This window comes from Paramisgurnus dabryanus, chromosome 19 (assembly GCF_030506205.2).
Source record: "Paramisgurnus dabryanus chromosome 19, PD_genome_1.1, whole genome shotgun sequence".
In the NCBI taxonomy this organism is placed as follows: domain Eukaryota; kingdom Metazoa; phylum Chordata; class Actinopteri; order Cypriniformes; family Cobitidae; genus Paramisgurnus; species Paramisgurnus dabryanus.
This window is the reverse complement of record NC_133355.1, coordinates 29,692,573-29,714,558: the sequence shown is the minus strand read 5'-3', so window position 1 is coordinate 29,714,558 and position 21,986 is coordinate 29,692,573. Positions and strand designations below refer to the sequence as shown.

General features: G+C 39.8%; 1 protein-coding gene across 4 annotated transcripts in view; it reads left to right on the top strand.

Annotated features, from left to right (window-relative positions):
• The window catches only part of ptprua (protein tyrosine phosphatase receptor type Ua), a 354,316-nt gene that overhangs the window by 228,807 nt on the left and 103,523 nt on the right, over positions 1 to 21,986 (top strand). For all 4 annotated transcript variants that reach the window (XM_073812654.1, XM_073812653.1, XM_065290946.2 and 1 more), the window contains exons 10-13: positions 3,419 to 3,620; positions 9,209 to 9,311; positions 10,023 to 10,317; positions 18,894 to 18,930. In XM_073812654.1, the coding sequence (XP_073668755.1) occupies positions 3,419 to 3,620; positions 9,209 to 9,311; positions 10,023 to 10,317; positions 18,894 to 18,930 (637 nt within the window). The remainder of the gene's footprint in view (positions 1 to 3,418; positions 3,621 to 9,208; positions 9,312 to 10,022; positions 10,318 to 18,893; positions 18,931 to 21,986) is intronic.

Sequence of the window (21,986 nt, the reverse complement as noted above, 5' to 3'; positions counted from 1 at the left end):
AAGCCTGAGGGCCAAGTCAGCATTGGTCAGAAACCCCTCCTCCTTCTTTAGTTCTCGCCAGCGAGCGAACGCTGACCCAATATTGATCCTCGTCCTTCTTTTTATTCTGTCACTCTCCCCTTTTCTCTTTCAGGTCTCCTCGGACAAAACCTTGGGTTTCTTTTTCTTAGTTGCTGCTTCGGCCATGACAAAAACAAGTGGCGTATGCCATAAAGCAGATTTTTAGTTTTTTTGTTTTGTGCTCAGGTTACTACCCGAAACCCCAAGTTTAAAAGTACAAGTAAAAGCGATACAGACCCCGTCAGGTTATGGTAGACATACCATTCAACATATTTCAAGTCTATGTACTATCACAAGGGTCTTGAAAAATATATTATGAAGGTTAAAAAACTACAAAGTGTAATTTTAAGAAATAATTATTGAGCATGAGCTTGGCCATTTCAGTGGGTGCTCGAGTCGAGCTGTACACTGTACAAGTAGTGCATATTGATACTTTTTCACAACCTTGACCCAGAGAGAATATCTTAACTCATGGTTTCGCCCCCAACCAGCGGGTCATCACTGATATCAGTTTATAGCGCACTAACTCTTAGTCTGCTGGCTGTTTGCGTTAACACGAACGTGAAGACATCTCGCTGGGTGAGACTGTACTTTATATTTTTCATAGTTTGTGACGTGCACACCAGCGCAGGTCGCACTGTACCATCAACAGCCCTAGAATCCACACTTTTGGCTTTCTTTTAGACATGTTTGACACAAAGTATACAAAGCTTACCTCAGCGCGCGAGTGTTTTCTGTGTTAAACTGCATTCATTTTGTTGCGTGACTGTAACAGTGGCTCAACGTGATTATTATTCATGAGGTAAGACATGGCTATTTAAAGTGACCGCTCCCAGCGCTTTGCCTGTGCATCACATGGTAACCGCTTTTAAAACCAAAACTTAAGAATTACGTGCGACTTAAGTTCCTTTAAAAAAACAGAAGTTCTCAGTTCCCAACCCTAGTACTAGTTGATATTGCCCTTCTGTCTGTTCATATGAGTGTGTCTACTGTAAATATCAACCTTCTTAACACACCTTTAGGTCATTAAATATAACATAATACTTGATATATCTGTCTGTCACACCTGTGTAAATTATTGTACAGCTTCTGGCAAGGATTTGTCATTCCAGCATCAGCATTAGTGTTTCATCAAGTTAAATAAAATGTTGAAACTACCGAATTGAGAAATTTCTAATGCTGTGTTTACACCTGCCGCGGTAGAGGCGGCAAGCGCGGGTAATTTACATGTTAAGTCAATGCAAAGACGCGATTACACGCGGATTGTTATCCTGCAGCGAAGTAAGCGTGGCGTGAATGGCGCGGAAGGTGTGGCACGGATGGCGCGTTCCGCGCAAATTGAGAGCTTCCGCGGGAAACGCACGAGTTGAAAAATCTGAACTTCGGCGGATTTCCGTGCCGCGTTAACCAATCAAGACCTTGCTTTAGTAGTGATGTGATTACAGGAAGCAAGCGAAGTCTCAGCGGAGTCGCAGAAGCCCCTCCCATGATGCGAATTTCCGTGTGAATTTCTCTAATGACTAGAATTTCATGCGCGAATGAAACAATGTTCAAGCGTCCAACTACGCGTGAATAGCGCATTTTTGCCACCTCTACCGTGGCTGGTGTAAATGCAAAATAAGAAGTAATCACACCTGCAGTTTAAAAAAAAAAATTCTGTGACTTTTGCTAACCTGTTTTGTGGAGCACGCCGTTGTACATAGGAAATGTGATTGTTTGGGAAAGACCATTTTGTGGCAACTTTATTTGCAATATTTCTTTTTAGGAGTGTGGTAATGTATTTGTGTTACAGTAGTAATACAAGCTAGTGGTTTGCTTTGTTTAATATAAACTGACCTTTTCAGCATGTTGCGGTGGGATAAATACAGATTTAGTTGGATTTGTAATGACATTTCTCAGAAATTAAAATACACATAGTATAGTAACGTGCCTGTGCTTTATTAACAGATAAAGGGTGTCTAGGGGAAGTAAACACATTGGTCCATGAAAACATATTTGAACTACAATATCAGCTGGTGTGTAGCAGGCTGGTTTTAGTAGAGTTTGGCAACCTGGGGTCTCGTTTATAAAACGTGCGTACCCACAAAACAGGGCTGGAAACTGCACACGCCAGTTCCTACGCAAAGGTTGTGATCTGTAAAAAAACAAACTTAATGGGAGAATGAGCTTGCAGGGTGGGATCTGAGGATGATCCATGTACGGACACTTGCAGGTGAACTGTGATTTATAAAGGGAACATTGCTTTGTTTTGTAAGTCTTAATATTTTTTGCCGTTTGCCATTTTTGGCTTTTGTGCGTATGTAGACTTTCAGAAAGGATCCTACGCACAGTTTTATAAATAAGACCCCTGGTCAGGCTGAAAGATCAGCTAACCAACCAGTTTACCCACCAGCTTGACCAGCCTGGAAGACTAGATTTACCAGCTTTATCAGGAAGGAGCTTTTACTTTCATCTTAAATCAGCTAAGAACAGCCAACCAGTGTAGACAACCTTTCAGGATGGTTGAGTTGGTTTATCAGGCTGGTTTTAGATGAGTTTTGAATACTTTTTAGATAGTCAGGCTGACAGACCAGCTACAACCAGCTTGGTACCCTTTAAAGTAGGGAATATTTGTATAGCGTTTAATGTTAGCATGTTGCTAAGCTAACAGCACAAGGGCTGCATCTGAAATCTTTAAAATGCTGCCTTCAGAGGCATTCCAAGGCAGGACGATGTACAAATCCAATATTTACTTTACTTCCTGACTCCTGAGATTCCTTCATCATCTTGTCCCACAATTTTGTGAGTGGGGAATGTGATTGGTCAAGCCTGGTAGAGTTGTGGCCAAGAAAGCTGCCTTTTGATTGGATTTCTAGTGAGAAATTAGTATTGGAGTTTTCAGATATGGGATTAGATATCACAAATGTGCTCTCTGTTTATATTTCAAACAGAATTTCATTACGCTGGCAAGGCTGTCGGAAATGCATTTCCCAGATCTGCCTTTATGCCGCCAAAGTTTGAAAGTTTGAAAAAACTTTTACTCTGACTTTACTATCCTGAGTTGGTAATTTATTTTTAATGCTGTCACGCTCAGCAGCTGGAGATATTCTAGGATTGGCTGAAATCAGTCACGTGGTGTTTTGTGTAGTTCGCATTAGCTGAATATTTCAGTCTTTTTTGCAGTGACAGAAAAGCAGTTCCAGGCAGTCTGGGTCAAAAAACATTCAGAAGAAGCATAAAACATGTTGTCTTAAGGGCCAAGAATTAGCCTACTACACAACGTTACATTTACAAGTAGGAATAATGATAAAGCCACGAGTGAACTGCATAAAAGAGAGAGGTTTTTACTGACATTTCACTTCGCGTTGTATGTTTTCAGATCAGCTACCAAAGCATTGAATCATCAGACCCTGGCATTAATGTACCTGGTCCACGGCGCACTGTCTCCAAACTGAAGAATGAGACATATCACATGTTCTCAGGACTTCACCCTGGTACCACCTACCTGGTGTCTGTCCGTGCCCGCACAGCCAAGGGATTTGGCCAGACCGCCCTTACTGAGATCACCACCAACATCTCAGGTGAGGGAATGGCTTTGGGATTTGAGAAGTGTCATTAAACTTCACTGGCTTTGAACTGTGTGTATTTAATAATGTACAACCCCAAAACAGAAAAAGTTGGGACACTGTAGAAATTGTGAGTAAAAAAGGAATGGAATAATTTACAAATCTCATAAACTTATATTTTATTCACAGTAGAATATAGATAACATATCAAATGTTGAAAGTAAGATATTTTGAAATGTCATGCCAAATATTGGCTCATTTTGGATTTCATGAGAGCTACACATTCCAAAAAAAGTTGGGACAGGTAGCAATAAGAGGCCAGAAAAGTTAAATGTGCATATAAAGGAACAGCTGGAGGAGGACCAATGTTTAGGAATGGGAATGTTGTCCTATTCTTGTCTAATACAGGCTTCTAGTTGCTCAACTGTCTTAGGTCTTCTTTGTCGCATCTTTCGCTTTATGATGCACCAAATATTTTCTTTGGGGGAAAGATCTGGACTGCAGGCTGGCCATTTCAGTACTCAGATCCTTCTTCTATGCAGTCTTGATGTTGTAATTGATGCACTATGTGGTCTGGCATTGTCATGTTGGAAAATGCAAGGTCTTCCCTGAAAGAGACGACGTCTGAATGGGAGCATATGTATCTAGAACTTGGATAAACCTTTCAGCATTGATGGTGCCTTTCCAGATGTGTAAGCTGACCATGCCACACGCACTCATGCAACCCCAAACCATCAGAGATGCAGGTTTCTAAAATGAGCGCTAATAACAACTTGGGTTGTCATTGTCCTCTTTAGTCAGGATGAAATGGCATCCCAGTTTTTCAAAAAGAACTTCAAATTTGGATTCGTTGGACCACAGAACAGTTTTCCACTTTGCCAAAGTCCATTTTAAATTAGCCTTGCCCAGGGAAAACGCCTGTGCTTCTGGATCATGTTTAGATATGGCTTCTTTTTTGACCTACAGAGTTTTAGCTGGCAACAGCGAATGACACGGTGGATTGTGTTCACTGACAATGTTTTCTGGAAGTATTCCTGAGCCCATGTTGTGATTTCCATTACAGTAGCATTCCTGTATGTGATGCAGTGCCATCTAAGAGCCCGAAGATCACAGGCATCCGGTATGGTTTTCCGGTCTTGACCCTTACGCACAGAGATTGTTCCAGATTCTCTGAATCTTTGGATGATATTTTGCACCGTAGATGATGATAACTTCAATCTCATTGCAATTTTTCTCTGAGAAACTCAGAAAACTATTTTTCACCGCAGCATTGGGAGAATTGGTGATTCTCTGCCCATCTTGACCTCTGAGAGACACTGCCAATCTGAGAGGCTTTTTTATACCCAATCATGTTGCCAATTGACCTAATAAGTTGCAAATTGCTCTTTCAACTGTTCCTTATTTGTACATTTAAATTTTCTGGCCTCTTATTGCTACCTGTCCCAACCTTTTTTTGGAATGTGTAGCTCTCATGAAATCCAAAATGAGCCAATATTTGGCATGACATTTCAAAATATCTCACTTTCAACATTTGATATGTTATCTATATTCTACTGTGAATAAAATATAAGTTTATGAGATTTGTAAATTATTCCATTCCTTTTTTACTCACAATTTCTACAGTGTCCCAACTTTTTCTGTTTTGGGGTTGTACATCATGTATTTAATTATGAAAGTTATCCACTAGATGCTAGATGAACTTTAGTTTTGATCACCAAAATGAATATTAGATGCCTGAAAGGCCATTCAATTGGTTCAGGATTAATTTAGAGCAGGGAAAAAGCTACTCTTGTGGTTTGATTGACTCTTTGAACATAACAATGATTGATATCAAGGTTTACTATGGCTGAATGAGAACAGTGTAAACTGAGAAAAAGAAATGATAGACCAAACTAGGTATTACATTACAGGTTTTATGAATATTGTATACCCGGGTACGTGGGTTTGTTCACCCAAAAATGAAAATTCATCATTTACTCACCTTCATGTTGTTCAAAACCTGTATGAGTTTCTTTATTAAACACAACAAAAGATATTTTGATAAATTAGAGTAAAAACACAGTTGATGGTGCCAATTGACTTCCATAGTATTTGTTCTCCCCACTATGGAAGTCAATGGGCACCGTCAACTGTGTGGTAACATGACGGTAATAGGTTGCCTTAAAAATAATGTGCATTGCTAACCTTAGTGAATTTAACATAAAATGCCCACCTTTTCTAACATGCACTTTATATGAAGTTCAGTTCAATAAATTTGTCTGAACCTGAAATAATTTGTAATGTCCATTGTTCTCTCCAATTTCTCCACTTAGGGGTGGTTTTACGGACAGAGCTTATCCTAGTCCCATGCTAAAATGCATATTTAAGCTGCTTTAATTTAAAAATATCTTGCACTGACATATCTTAACCGCTTGACGGGTACGGTGCCATATGTGGGATTCAAATTAACGTGCCCCAGAGAGTACCATCCCACATGGGATTTCACACAGGGGCGCGCAGGAAGAGACTCTCATTATAAAACAGCTTCTCAAACAATGATTTTAAGCCCATGTTGTGTTTTTTCATGAACAGAATTTATTTGAAAAATCTTTGTATTTAAATCGCCCTTTTCGGCACATCGTGAGTTTAAAACACCTGTCATTTATATTCACAAAAACAGCCTTTCATACACTGTTTTTAGGCACAAGATAGTTCTATTTAATGTCAAAAAACACCATAATAAAATGTTCATGATGCAGAGTAATGTTAGCATATCAATTAATAAGGTGATCCGAAGTGGTTTTACCATGGTAATTTTTAATAATAGCTAATACCGAACATTAGAAGTGTAAATATGCGGATTTGGGTGGTTTATTGCATGTATTGTAGGGTTGCCGCAGTGACAGAATTTTCCCACCGGTTAATCAGCGCGTCACAAACGGGTGGGAGGGGCTTATAAATGCGCATGCAGACGTGCACATTTTACTTTCACTTCTGAATCACGCAACTGTTTAAATGCAGGGCTTGCGTATGCTGCATTAAATCGCGTATGAATTTGCGTGCAAAACACCTGGTAATTAAGTGCTTGAGTCAATGTGCGCTTGTAATTCTCACAGAACCCGCCAGTCCCAGGGCAACCGGCTACTTCTCCATAAAGCGCTGCTTGAATATTGGGTTTATTCTTTTTCTTGATGAAAAACACAACAACAAAACGATCTTGCTTATATTAAACATCATATATGTATATTATGACAAAAACGAGTAACAGGCGGCTTCTGCTATCGTCTGGTCTGTCAGCTCGTCTTAAGAATAAATGAAATCTGACACCTGCTGCTCTGTGACGTGACGCGTTCAGCTCCGCTGAATTCAGGCAGCAGACACATTCAGTTGTTAGTATGTTTTCTCTATCAAACGAAACTAAATGATTTACTTACACGAAAATATCAAAACGACAATGACAGACGGTGTCGCTGCGGGCAAGTGATCTAACCGGGGAGAGGGTGAAGCATTGGTAATCACTGTTTCACCGACTATCGCGGCAAGCCTAATGTATTGAGGTTTATATTATACAAATATTTTACTGAAATGAATTACAGTACAGCATAGACCGTCTGTGAATTAATGTTTAAAATATTTTATTGTGATGTTTTCTGCAAATAAGAATTGAAACTAATTGCGTTTTCGGCCAATATTCATGATTGATACGTCGCCATAAAACCAAAACAGCTTGTTAAAGCGTGAAAGGGTTAACATATTTCTGTGTCATTGTTTTGTCTTAATATGCACACCAGAATGTTTTTTTATAAAGTATATTTGTAAAAACGACTTAACTGTCCTACTATAACTAAGACCTAGTCCTAGATTCATCTAAACCCTGTCTGGGAAACCGCCCCTTATGGCGCATTCACACGGAATGAAAGCGTTAACGCTTGACTGAAGGCTTGTCTGAAGTGTGGCCAACAGCCAATCACAGTGGCCACAGAACATGCTCCGGTCTTCCATAAACGTAATTGGCTGGCTCTGCCTAGGTTATTTGCATAAGGCAATCTGATTGGCTGACCCTCGGGTTGCTGCTTGAAAAGTTGAGAAATGTTCAATTTCTGCCGCGAGCAACGGCAGTGACACAGCGCCGATGGATCCACAATTCAGTTCGCCAACGCTTGACGTCACCCATTAAAAGTATATGGGAAGCGTCAAAGCTTACGCCCCGTGTGAATGCGCCGTTAGGGAGCGTGAACACCAAAGCGTTTAAACACGGCTAAAAATGCAAGGCACTTGCAAGCTTTTTTCAGTCGTTGAACAATACGCCCGTTGGTTGTTGTGACACTTCTCCCGCCCCTTCTCCACTGTAATTGGACCGCTGAGTGAGAAGTGACATGGACGAGCTGAGCGTTTTAATTGTAATTGTAATAATTGCTCAGAAAAAACGCAGAGTGTTGGCGCTTTTTAAAAGTGTGGCGCTTTGGAAACAATAGAAAAAAGACACCAGCTGCCTGCGTAAACTGTTGGTGTGCATGTTACCTTAGTTTCTTAAATTAAACTGAGATTAACTTTATCATTAAATACTTTCATTCACTCTAAAAACAAACGGTGCTATATAGCACCAAAAGTGGTTCTTTGCTCATAATCATAGAAGAACCATTTTTAGTGCCATATAGCACCAGTGAAGCATCCGTGTAGAACCATATTGTGCTATTTAGAACCATATGTGGTGCTATATGGCCCCTAAATGGTTCTACACAGGTGCTTCACCTGTGCTATATGGCACTAAAAATGGTTCTTCTATGATTACGAGCAAAGAACCACTTTTGGTGCTATATAGCACCGTTTGTTTTTAGAGTGTACGTTTGTAAGAGAAAGCAACCTATGCTGGGTTGTTTCAACCCAAAATGCTGAGCTGTTTTAACCCACTGTTGGGTCAAAAATAAACATTTTTAGGGTTCATTTAGGTCTGGTTTTGTCCCTTTTTGACCTGCCAATGGGACCCAGCATTACTCCTTTCCTAACAGTGAATTGAATCAAGGTTAAAAAAACTGCATTCAATGATCACAGGCTTCCTGCCAACACACGGCCGCTCTTAGCGATGTGCAAACTTTCCCTTCTTCCTCATGTTTATTCATGCGCGCGTTTCTTTTGAGGTGTACAAGTGTGTTCCCATAAGTACATCAATCGTACCATCCCACAAGCCCGTATGAAACAAATTTAAGAGTAGTGCTGTGATGTCGATGCTCACAATCGTTCTACTCCAGATTTTCTACTTGTTTCGCTTTTTCAAGGCTGAAACATTGACCCGTTTCCGTGTGCCGGCGCACTAATTGACTTTGGATAATAAGCGAGAACGAGAGCAGAACTTCTGTTCTGTTCGTGTCCTCAGGAGAATAAAGGAGTGTAGATGGCTCTTATCTGCCTCTAGTACAGTGTTTTCATTGCGTTTGTGCAGCGAGCTCCGTCTGGGTGGGTTTTGTTCGGAAAGGCCTCTGTGGAGTACGAGTTTCACGGCAGCGGAAAACCAAGATTAATTTATACGATTTATGTGTGTGTGTGTGTTCATGGGTGTAACTGTGTGTAGCTGTTAAATTTCTCCCTTTATTTCAGGATCTGTTTCGTTGTCATTTTTGTTGTAGCTCCTGCCTTTGATTATGAAGACATTCCCTCTCCACTGAGTGAATCTGAGAGCACCATCACGGTTCTTCTGCGTCCAGCTTTAGGACGAGGAGCACCTGTGAGGTAACAAACCATTGGGATCGACAGGATTTCATAAAGGCCAGCGATGATACTGATAACCCAAGAGTTGTGGGTGATGTAATGGTCGATATATATGTGAAAAATTACAGTCTGATACAGCATACAGTTAAAATGTACACCTGCGGCAAATAGTAAAAATAAAACAGTATTTGAAAAGTGAATGTGCATAAATGACTGACAAGATGTTATTGACAAAATATCTGTCATAAAAATCTTCTCGGGACGACTGTAACCTCTGTTTTCTGAGATAGGGAATGAGACGCTGTGTCATAAAAATGGCATTTTGAGACTTCGACATTCCCTCGAAAGGAAACTTCTCGATTACGCATGTAACCTTTGTTTCCTGAGATAGGGAACGAGACGCTGTGTCTCAAAGTGTCATTTCATGACGCAGCGTTGAAGTTCCCTCAATAGAAAAGCTATCCTAACTCTAATCTGTGATGAAACATATTTTTTAATATCAACATTAGCCGATAAACACAACTCTTAAAAACAAGCAACAGCACGTCCCCTCTACAATGTTGCATTTAATGCAAACACATACTTTTTTTGGTTCCACCTGCAGGCTTTTCAGTTGTTATTAAATCTAACAAGATTGGTACATCCAGAAAATATATTTTCAAGCATAAAATCCTTTTATGAATGTATTTAAAGTGTCCAGTGGTTCATCAGGTTGTATGTCTTCCTCTGCAGCACATATCATGTGGTGGTGGTGGAGGAGGATGGCTCCAGACAGGTCAGGAGAAGAGAGCTGGGTCACTTGGAGTGTTTCCCCGGCCCGTCCACTCATGGGGAGACTTCGGGGGGAGGAGGAGCGAGTGGTTCACCTCCTCATTACTACACAGCTGAACTCCCTCCCAGCAGCCTGCCTGAGGCCACGCCTTTCACTGTGGGTGACAACCACACCTACAACGGTTACTGGAACACACCGCTGGACCCCAGCAAAAACTATGTCATCTATTTCCAGGCCTCCAGTAACTTCAGAGGGGTACGTGATCTTATCTGCCCAACAAACATTCATGTCTTCAGTTAAAGTCAGCGGGTGTAGAAGACCTCCATACAGTAATGATGTTATAATTTTTCAACAATCAAATGTTGTTGTAGATAGTGTGCGATTTGCTGGGGGGGCTTGGGGGGCTTATCCCCCCTCTGGTCTTTATCCCTGCCTCTGATTAATAATTTTTAGCACCGAAATTGACAAAATCAATCCCCCCATTGTTATTGGTCACCAAATGGCCAACAATAAAGATCATTTAATATATACGTAATAACCATGCAATAGTGCAAACAACAGTAAAATCAGCAATGGAGTATTTTTTCACAAATGTTAGCATTAGCTCTAGTTAGCATACAACGCAATCTAGCATAGTATGCAATAAAATATGAGAGTTTGTCCTCTATTGGGTTAGGGTTAGGGTCTATTGAACCCTTGTATCTTCAATACAGAGAAAACCTTCAACTTCCTAATAACACCTGGTTTATAATGCCATCTTCAGCACTACCTTAACCATACTTCTGACCCCCTTTATTTAATTTTTCACCTCAGACGCTGTGTCTGACTTGAATGTCTCTGTTCGTGGGATGGCCTTTTACCCATTGAGAAAATTTGTCAACCGTCACATCTTTATATCTTTCACAATCGGGTAGGGTTATGTAATAAACTTGCACCTCTCAGAAGATTAATTTGAGATTTTCATACATGAAACTTTAATTTGTTGCCATATTGTGCTTCTGACGCATCGTTAATTCTTCAAACGCTGTTACAGGATGCTTATGGGATTCAAACCCTACGGCACTCTGCTTAAGCGGCTCCTCGTCTCATTATCATCTCATCTTTAACCTATATAATGAAAAAGTGATGCTGTTGCTACCGTACTGGTTTCATTTCTGCAAACTTACTGTAAATGATCTATTATTATTAAATCATGAGGAGCTCAAATGCAAAAGCTGCTAAATGCCATCTCGGTCAAAAATTAGATAATTATATTAACCGAATGCTCTCTGCACATATCATCAGGTCATCAAATACTTTCACTTTAAATCTGCAAAATACCGGTTTTAAGGGATAATTCACTGACATAGAAATTCTGTAATCATTCATTTACTGATCTGGTGCACCATTCGCTTCTATAGTATTATTTTCTCCTACTATGAAAGTCAGTGGTGCCCCAGATGAGCTTGATTGCAAACATTCTTCAGAATATCTTTCTTAGCAGAACAAAGTAATTTATTCACGTTCAGAACAACTTGGGTGATGATGACACAATTTAAATTTTTGGGTGAACTATCCCTTTAAGATCTGATACATGTCAGATGCACTGTCTGATACATGTCAGCAGGTTTTGCATCTGAGCATATCCAACAAAAACAGATCTATATTAAGTTTGTTAAAGAAAATGCAAAGTTGCAAAAGTCATAAAGAGTTAGCCGAACCAGCATCAACCAGTTTTTAGTGATAATGACAAATATAATGCTTTTGCCAGCTATTTAAGGGCATGAATCATTTAAGCTGAACATTTCACATCCATTGTGCAGGGGATTTAGTGATGTGTTGTGGAGTTGTGTACAAATCCAGGGAGTTAAAGCGTAGTTTTGATTTATTTTCTTGTCATGTAAATGACACTTTAGTGTCCCTGCAATATAAAAGAGTGGTTGTTAATGTAGACCACACAGTCCTTTTGACTCATAAAGTTGCCATTGTATGCATTAATAGGATTGTGCTGAAATTCACTCCTCTAATGGACAATAATGAAAATGTAATTGGTAACAAACAGTAGCATTAACCATTCAATACACTGCCTTTCGTCATTCAAAGTGAGTTTATTGTAGCACAAAATGAGTCAAATGTATTCAGGTTCATTTTAATCTCAGCCACACGCATTACCATTTCAGTCATGCATAATGTATCATTTAAACATGAATGCTCGACTGAAGGTTTTTATTTCAACAAATATTCTTTGATGCAGGTCTATGAAGCTCTCTAACACACTGGCCTGAATTTAAGTGTGATATCTCTGACAAAAGTGGCTTTGTGAACCCTATAGGCATGAGGTGTGGGCTTTAGTTTAAGAATAAATAAATAAAAAGTTTTCTAAGGCAAGCATATTTTGTTTATACTTTGAACAAACCTTTAACTAAAAGGTTTGATAAATGTAATAAATCTTTGTTTAAAATTTACTCACCACCATGTCACCCAAAATGTTGATGTCTTTCTTTGTTCAGTCGAGAAGAAATTGTGTTTTTTGAGGAAAACGTTGCAGGATTTTTCTCATTTTAATGGAACCCATCACGTAACAGTTTTAATGCAGTTTAACATTGCAGTTTCAACTGAGTTTCAAAGGACTCTAAATGATCCCTAACGAGGCATAAGGGTTTTATCTAGCGAAACGATTGTCATTTTTGACAAGAAAAATAAAAAATATGCACTTTTTAACCACAACTTCTTGTCTATCTCCGGTACTGTGACGTGCCAGCGCGACCTCACGCAATACGTCATCACGTCAAGAGGTCACGGATGATGTATGCGAAACTATGCCCCAGTGTTTACAAGTGTGGAGAAAGAGGACCGTTCCGACGTTGTTGTATGTTGAATGATACTAATTAATGTCTTTGTGTCAGTTTATTGTTTAAAATGGTCCGCAAATGTGCGTTTCATATATGTAACGCGTGACCTTTCAACGCCATTACGCAATTACGTGAGGTCGCACTAACGCGTCACAGGACCGGAGGAAGAAGAGAAGTTGTGGTTTAAAAGTGCATATTTTTAATTTTTCTTGTCAAAAATGACAATTGTTTCGCTAGATAAGACCCTTATGCCTCGTTTGAGATCGTTTAGAGTCCTTTGAAACTGCATTTTATACTGCATTAAAACTGTTACGTGTTGGGGTCCATTGAAGTCCATTAAAATGAGAAAAATCCTGGAATGTTTTCTTCAAAAAAACATATTTTTTTCTCAACTGAACAAAGAAAGACATCAACATTTTGAATGACATGGTGGTGAGTAAATTATCTGGATTTTTTTTTTTTAAGAAAATGGACTAATCCTTAAAGACCCTGTGTCCACCAAAGTGTTTTTTTCTAAGGCCATATTAATCTCATAGTGCAAAAAATATATTTTAATAATTTTAAAATATACCAACAAATATACCATATTCACTGATATATTTTTAGAGAGTCGAGCGAGCGCTCATTCCAGTACTTGTGTGGCTGCATATGTGCACGCTGAGCAGACGTGCGCTTTCCCATAGAGTTTTGCTCATGAAGTAGCCTACAGTATTTTGCAGAAAAAAAAAGTTTAAAGTCAGTGGCGCATTGCGCGTTGTTCATTATGCTATTTTAAGGGCGCATGCTTGACCATAATGTATAGCGTGCACAACGCGCACACACTTTGCTTATCTAATCTACACAGATGCAACAGTTATTTTTGCAAATCATAAATTGTTACACTTAAAAATATTAATACACGAGATAAGGGGAATCATTGTGGTGAGCATTGTGGTGATAGTTTTTATTTATTGTGTGGCTGCGTTAAAAAATTCTCATGCAAATAACGATTAAAATATTTTCATAAGTTTGTTGTGTGGCTGTATTATGTTTATTTTATGTAAATAATAATTAAAATGTTTTCATAAGAAACCTTAATGTATATGAACTTGATTTGTAAGTGTACTTTGGGGTTGGACCTTGCTTGCGTCTTGGGTCCGATTTCAAAGCCCCCAAACCCTTTCAGCGGTGAGGGTGGGCGCAGCGATATCCTCTGCTGGCGTCAGGTCCTGAGGCAGATCCACCTCCTGTTACACGGCGTGCCCGATTTATGCTGGCAAGCTTTGGATTCCCCCGTCTCCTGACATCATTGTAGCGCTTGGCGCAACGATGCCAGCTGATGAGACTGTGGCTATTTCCTCTCACACCTGTTTAACCGATGCTGATTTGGGCGGGTTTCTCCTATCCCCATACAAAACAACTTCTCTGTCTTTGACTGCTCTTACAAGAACGTCGGTCTCCTCGGCTGTGAACCGCTCCTGGCGTGCGCCTGGTAAATCCGTTATAATAATAGCAACCCGCCATGGAACTTGCGCCCTTGCGTTTAAAGGGAATGTTGGATAGCGTTCTGATTGGTTTATTTGACGTTACACCCAAACCACACCTATGAATAATGAACCTACTTCAGACCAACCCCTTATTGATTTGCGCCCGGCGCAAACTCACTTGCGCGTTGCGCTTCGCACTTGCGTTTCAGATTGTTAAAATAGGGCCCTATATGTGCCCTCGCAAGGATGCGCGCAAATATTATTCTGCGTACATACTCGCACATCTCTCGCTCGCGCGTCCTTTATCCGTACCTTAGATTTGGGTCTGAATAAACGTAACAGACTTTCGCATCCTTGTGGCCAGTAGGGGGCCCCCAAGCCCGTGGGGACCCAAACATGTGCGTGGTTTGCGTGGTGGGTAAACACGCCACTACATAATACAATGTTGTACCTTTTTGGGTACATTATTATACCTTAAAGATCTATTGTGTACCTTTTAAACGTACAGTTAACTGCTTTGTACCCCTAAAATTTAACTGGTACAAAATTGTTCCTTAAGGTACAGAAGGGTATAACATTGTACCCCACATGGTACAGCATTTCAAAAAGGAACATTTGAGGGTACCACCCAGCAACAGAAACTTGGTACCTTTTTTCTGACAGTGTACTTACAGGCTGTGATGTGGAGGAGCAATCTGGTCCAAATAAACTTGGCAATAACCCATCTTTCTTGGTAAAATGTTTTACAGATTAGAGAAGCAGTCATCAGTGACAGCACAGCAAAATGTGGGATTATACTGTTGTGGTATCGTTGTTTGTTCACAGCCTCCTCCTTTGGAAGTAAAAATTAAGCGAATCCGCTTTTACAGTGCAGAGAGAGAGAGAGAAATAGAAAGCACAATGTTTTCTCAACATGACTTTATCCAAACAGTTCATATATTTGCTGTAGAGACTACATAGAACATATGTGGGCCTTGCAAGTCATTACATTAGAACTGTACAGGAAAGGGATTCGAACTCTGGACGACTCGTTCCAGCGACTACGTGTCAACACTTAAAAAAAAACAATAACTTTAGTTACTTTCAGCTTTTGCAGACTGTTCACATTCACTTATAACTACATGACACAATGCATGAAGGGTTATTTCCACAATCACATAATATTGGAATATCATCTAAGCAATGACATTATTTTCTGCTGGGTTGAGACCATATCAAACAGTATTTAGGCTTGAGGCATTAAGCAACCACCCAACAACACTCCAGCAACCATCATTAATACCCAAGTAATTGCAAAGCAGCAAGCTAAAGAACACTAAAAACATTTTAGCAACCACATAAAACCACAACACTCTTTTGCCATTTCCTCCGAAAAGTCAGGTTCTGATTTATGAATTCAATGACCGCCGTCCTCTTCATCATCATCATCCCATAACAGTAAATCATATTAATGGATGTAACAGTTTAGCATTCATTCTGAATACTGACTATATTGAATAGTGGAAAATCACTGGCAGCACCACCTAAACAGGTTAACAGTATCTTGTAAACTAATATGAAACGTGAGCCGCATATCATCTCATCTGAAAGCGATTATTTTTACAGCCGGTCTTCAAATCAACCCGAGCCCTGAGAACCTCGACGGAATACAGCAGCGCACATTTAAAGGACAGCGTTAAACTGCCGAGTTCATTTTGTCACACCAGCCCTAGCGAGCAATGGGCATGAGAGGAGAAGCAACATGAAGCTGATTTTCAATTAAAAAGGCAATTTAACAGCAGTTTATGGGAGAAAGGTCTCGACTCCAATCTTGGTAGATGCATTTGCATAATTGCCCTATAAAGGCACAGTTGCATGTGTAAATCTTCATTTGCTCATATGTCTCCATAACTCACCCTGTGTGTGGACCAGGATTTATGAAGAAGCGTTGTACTTTTTAGGCTGTGTTTCAAAATCTAGCGAGACAACATACGTAGGCAACATTTTAAGGCACCGTACACACTTTCGACGTAAACTCTGTTTTTAGGAGGTAGGAAGCATAATGTTTTCTGACCTTTCGGATGCCTTATACATGTATACTTTATAGAGATGTCAATCCCAGAATGCATTTTATCTATTTAAAGTTACTGGGTGTAACAAGATTGAGTTACTATTAATAGGGGACAATATGCCTTATTAAGTCTGTCACCATATTGATTCCAAACCAAGCCTGGGAGGGATGGACGTCCAGAGCGTGTGCTTTAAACCTATTGTTTTGTACCGGGGTGCTGGTCATTCAGCCATCAAAACACAGAAATAACATAATTTTACATCATTACAGGTGTTGCAAACATGACTGCCTAGTGGCGCTACTTCCCTAAAGGGACTTTGATCCAACGTTTTGCTCAGTGGCGGTCTTAACAAAGAGGCATAGGTAGGCGGCCGCTTTGGGCCCCCTACTGGGGTCATATTAGGGGGACCCCCAACCAACCTAATAAATAAATAAATAAATAAAACCCTTATAATCATGAACACTTCAAAAGCATTGTAAATTGTAGTAATATTCTTAAGAAATATGTTGAAATAGTAGTTAAAATGTCCGGTTCATGTTTATCTGTCACTACACACATACACCCCTTCTTTCACAATGAAATGGAGTCCTTAGTCCGTAACGGTGCGCGCTGCGGCGCGAAAGATAAACACAAAGTGACACGGGGACTGGGAAAGTACACGAACAGAGACGTATCAAGACAAATATAAACGCGAAAAAGGGGCTTTGGTGAGTCAACCACCTAGTTCTGCTAGTAATAGCCTTAGCCCTACACTGATAAAAATTATTTTGTGCTGAAGTAAATAACGTTACAACAGAAAAAAACTAATTTAACCCTACAGGGCTCCAGACCGCGAGTAAATAGTCGCATTTTGCGAGTATTTTCCCTGCCTATGTGACTATTTTTTATTAAAGGTCGCACTGGCGCGACTGTGAAATTTAAATATCATTAAAATAATATAATGCGCAGGTGATTACGCAAAATGAAACTAATTACTTTATTTTTTTTATTTTTAATCCACCCAGTGACTGATGCCAACAAATTGAGGCCCAGCGCCACCACAACTTGGTGGCGCCAGTGCAACCTCTCTCAAATGTTTGTCTGGAGCCCTGCCTTATGTTATGTTGGGAATGTTTTCGTCCACCATGGGGTGCTGTTGAGTCTTAATTTGGCCACAATTTTTTGTGTTTCAGCAAATGAAATGATTTTTAGTGAAAAATTTTATTTTGACATATTTTGGGAAAATGCTTTGAAAATTTTTCAAAAATCTTAACAGTACACTCTGGGCAAATTCACAACCTTTCGTTATGTTTGTGAAGAAAACATCCACTAAATTAAATTGCTGTAAAAATCAGATAAATATTTGGTTTCAATTTTTTTGCATAAATCTGTTAATCAACCTCAGTCATGATTAAAACTGCGAAATGTTTAATAAAAAATCCAGTGGCCGGTTGCATAAACATAGTTGTGACATTAAGACTGCGTCTTAAGAATGATTCTGACTAACTAGCAATTAATTAGGGCTAATCAGTGTTATAATTTGGATTTAAATTAGACTAATCTACCTTTCTATGTAACAGTTTAAACAGTTATGATCAGTCTTGAAGAAAAAAATTAATGACTAACTTTTAAGACTAGTCTTAAAGTTTTATGCAACCGGCCACAGGATTCTTTTATTTCCAATGATTTTTTCAAAAACTCAAAACTTATTTGGGGAAACACACATACAATTACTTATTTTCAATATAAAAAGTAATTGTAAACTGGATTTTTTTTTACCTTTTATCACAGTCTTGGGTATGTGAAATATTAGTAACAACATTGGCTTTGATGCACTGCTAGTTTTGTGCTGCATCAGATTAAATTTTTTCTCCCTCATTTACTGTTCGTGGCTGTTTTTCCCCCATTGACTTATTCTCTATTGGTTTGTGTAGTGCTACACTTTGTGTGTTCTCTGCTTTCCATCTTCATTTTGGAGTTAAACATTTTTTTCGTTCTCTTTTATAAATCAGATGTGGGGGGCCCCATACATACATTCGCCTCGGGCCCCCAATTTGTTAAATCTGCCACTTGTTGTGCTTAATATAAGGCAGATATGTAAAGAAAAGCAAGAGGAATTTATTTCAATTAATTTATCCGATACTGCAGGGTAACAATACTAATAATTTTACCCATTATTTGTGTGCTTTTATATTTATTAGAGTATCACACTGTTAGCTTAGTATCGGTCTAGGCAAAGTTTATCTGATCGGTTAACTACTATGAAGTTATATATGAGCGGAGTGCCAGCAGAAGGCGGATCGCGAGGATGTGCAACAGGGCCTTCACGTCTAACTAATGTTCCTATTCATTTGCTAGTAAATGCCATCAAAGCAAACAATTCTATGTATTTATTTCTTCGCGCCTGTGGGATTGCTCCTCAAATATTCTCATAAATCACACAAACACCCTCTTAGCCTCAGATAGCCCTGATAACTTACATCCACTCTGTGTTTTGTCCTCAGGAGACCCGGATTAACTGCATTCGGATCGCTCGTAAAGGTAATTCATTCTTTATCTGCACTGTTTACACACCACAGGGCATGTCTCATTGACAGAGCATATACATCAACGCTAACCCAACGTCCCTGCTGCGCTCTCACTCATGCTTTATCAGAAGATGAATTCCTATTTGTTATCTTAACGTGACACTCGCACTAAACGCGAGCGCCAATGCTTTCAATTCACCTGGTATTATAATGTGCATTACCCTAACGTATCTCATTCAATGCAACGCACCGAGCCCATAAAAGTGAAACAGGCGGACAAAGGCGAGGGAAAATGAGAAAAACAACGAGCGAGATAGAAGAAGAAACATGCTGATTGTTTTTAAGCGTAGACAGTTGCCTGCCTACACCGCATTTAATGAAAGCTTCTGACATAAAGACTGAATACAGAGATGCAGTAACATTATTTGGTACCTCATTTCGTCTCGAAGGCATCTCTAAGGCATTTTTATGCTTATTAGAGTATAACATCATAAGTATAGTGATAACTTTTTGTATTGGAATCGATTGTGTGTCATGTCTCTCGTGTGTTATTTGTGTGCTGACTTTTTAGAGCCGTGTACAAGCTCACCAATGTCTGGGAGATTCAAGGTCTTGAGTACACATGTGCTTTTAAAGGAACAGTTCAGCCATTTAATAATCTTGTCTCATCCCCTTCATATTGTTTTAAATCTGTATATGAATAGATGAATGTATAGACAAAATGTAACAAAAAGAGAAAGAGCAGTTTGAATATTCATATGACACAATATGTCATTGTTTTTCGCTATTTTCAAAACACTATGAAGGCAAGGCTTGGCGATGTTATGAAGGAGAGTGGAACGATGGGAGATGTGGTTTTCACAAGCGGAAACCGTGGATAGCGCCGATATTACGTCATTGATAGGACGAGGCATTATTTAACATTTAACGTTACAATATGTACAATCTTTTGTAATTAAATATCCAAAAACCACTTGCACATTTGTTGTAGTACTTACATTATCCCAAAAGTTCCCAAGGATTTATAAATCCTATTTTAAATAATGGCTTGTCCCTTGTTAGGGCCCGAGCACACCGGGGTGTGAGGACCCTATTGTTCTTCAAGGAGTTATTATTATTAGGGCCCGAGCACACCAGGGTGTGAGGACCCTATTGTTTTTGCTCCGTTTATTAGGGCCCGAGCACACCAGGGTGTGAGGACCCTATTGTTTTTGCTCCGTTTATTATTATTATTCTTCTTCTTCTTCTTCTTCTTCTTCTTCTTCTCCGAAATGGATCGCATTTTTGAGGGCCTAAACATACCCGAAAACTCATGAAAATTTGCACACGCGTCAGAAGTGGCGAAAATTTACATGTAGTATAGGCGTCAGAAGTGGGCGTGTAAAAATGGCTCGATAGCGCCACCTGCAAAATTTCAAGAGAAGAGCCCCCCCACTACGAAAAACTTACAGATACGAAATTTGGTAGGATCATCTATTACTCCAAGACCTACAAAAAAGTCTCTTGGAGCTAAGCTCTAAACCCCACAGGAAGTCAGCCATTTTGAATTTTCTCTGTCATTTTTTGACATTTCCAAGCGTCGTACTTTAACGAACTCCTCCTAGAGATTTAATCCGATCATCATCATATTTGGTCAGTATCATCTAAAGGCCTTTGCGATGCTAAATTGCGGAGCTTTTGACTTTTCATTGGAGGGCGTGTCCGTGGCGGCCTGGCAAAGTGTAATGTTTCGCCATGAAACAGGAAGCTGATGTAATTCAGGCATACATTGTCCGATCTGCCCCTGACTTCACACGTTTGATAAGGGTCCAGGCCTGAACACATCAACATGGCATAATTCAGTAACACTCATAGCGCCACCTAGAGGCAGCAGGAAATACCATGTTTGACGCTGTGACTTACTGCTCTTAGGTATTTAACCATATCAACATCATATTTCACCAGTGTAATCTCAAGACCTTGTGTGATGATAAAAAGCAACGACCTTGACTTTTCATTAAAGGGCGTGTCCGTGGCGGCCTGGCAAAGTATCGCTAAATGAATCGCATTTTGACAGGCTAAACAAGCTCAAAAAGTCATAAAACGTTGCACACACGTCAGAAGTGGCAAAAATTTACATGTGGCATAGGCGCCAGAAGTGGGCGTGCAGAAATGGCTCGATAGCGCCACCTGCAAAATTTCAAGAGAACAGCCCCGCCGCTATGAAAATCCTACAGAAACGAAATTTGGTAGGGTCATATATCACCCCAAGACCTACAAAAAAGTCTCTTGGAGCGAAGCTCTAAACCTCACAGGAAGTCAGCCATTTTTAATTTTTGCTGTGATTTCTGTGCAAATTTTGTCATTTCCAGGCTTCGTACTTTAACGAACTCCTCCTAGAGATTTTGTCAGATCGTCATCATATTTGGTCAATCTCATCTAAAGGCCTTTGCGATGTTAAATTGCGGAGCTTTTGACTTTTCGTTGGAAGGTGTGTCCGTGGCGGCCTGACAAAGTTCAGCGTTTTCGCCATGAAACAGGAAGTTGTATAACTAAGGCATACAATGTCCAATCTGCCCCACACTTCACATGTTTGATAAGAGTCTTGGCCTGAACACATTTTAATGCCAATATTCAGCTTCAGTCCTAGCGCCACCTAGAGGTAGCAGTAAATGCCTTGTTTTACGCTGTGATTCACTGTTCTCAGAGATTTAATCAAATCATTATCATATCAGGTGAGACTGATCTTAAGCCCTTTGCGATGATAAATTGCGAAGATCTTGACTTTTCGTTGAAGGGTGTGTCCGTGGCGGCCTCGCAAAGAGTGATGTTTCTCCATGAGAAAGCTGTTGTAACTCAGGCATGCAATGTCCGACCTGTCACAGACATCATACGTTTGACAAGGGTCCTGGCCTCAACACATCAATGTTACAACAATCAAATACAATCATAGCGCCACCTGCTGCACAAAGGAGGTGTGGCACTTCAAAGTTCCTTTGAATATCCGCCTATATTTACCCACTGAAATTTCAATCCCCCTGGTTCATTGCTTTACTAAGGCCATAGAGTGGTGGTGCACATGCGTGCGAG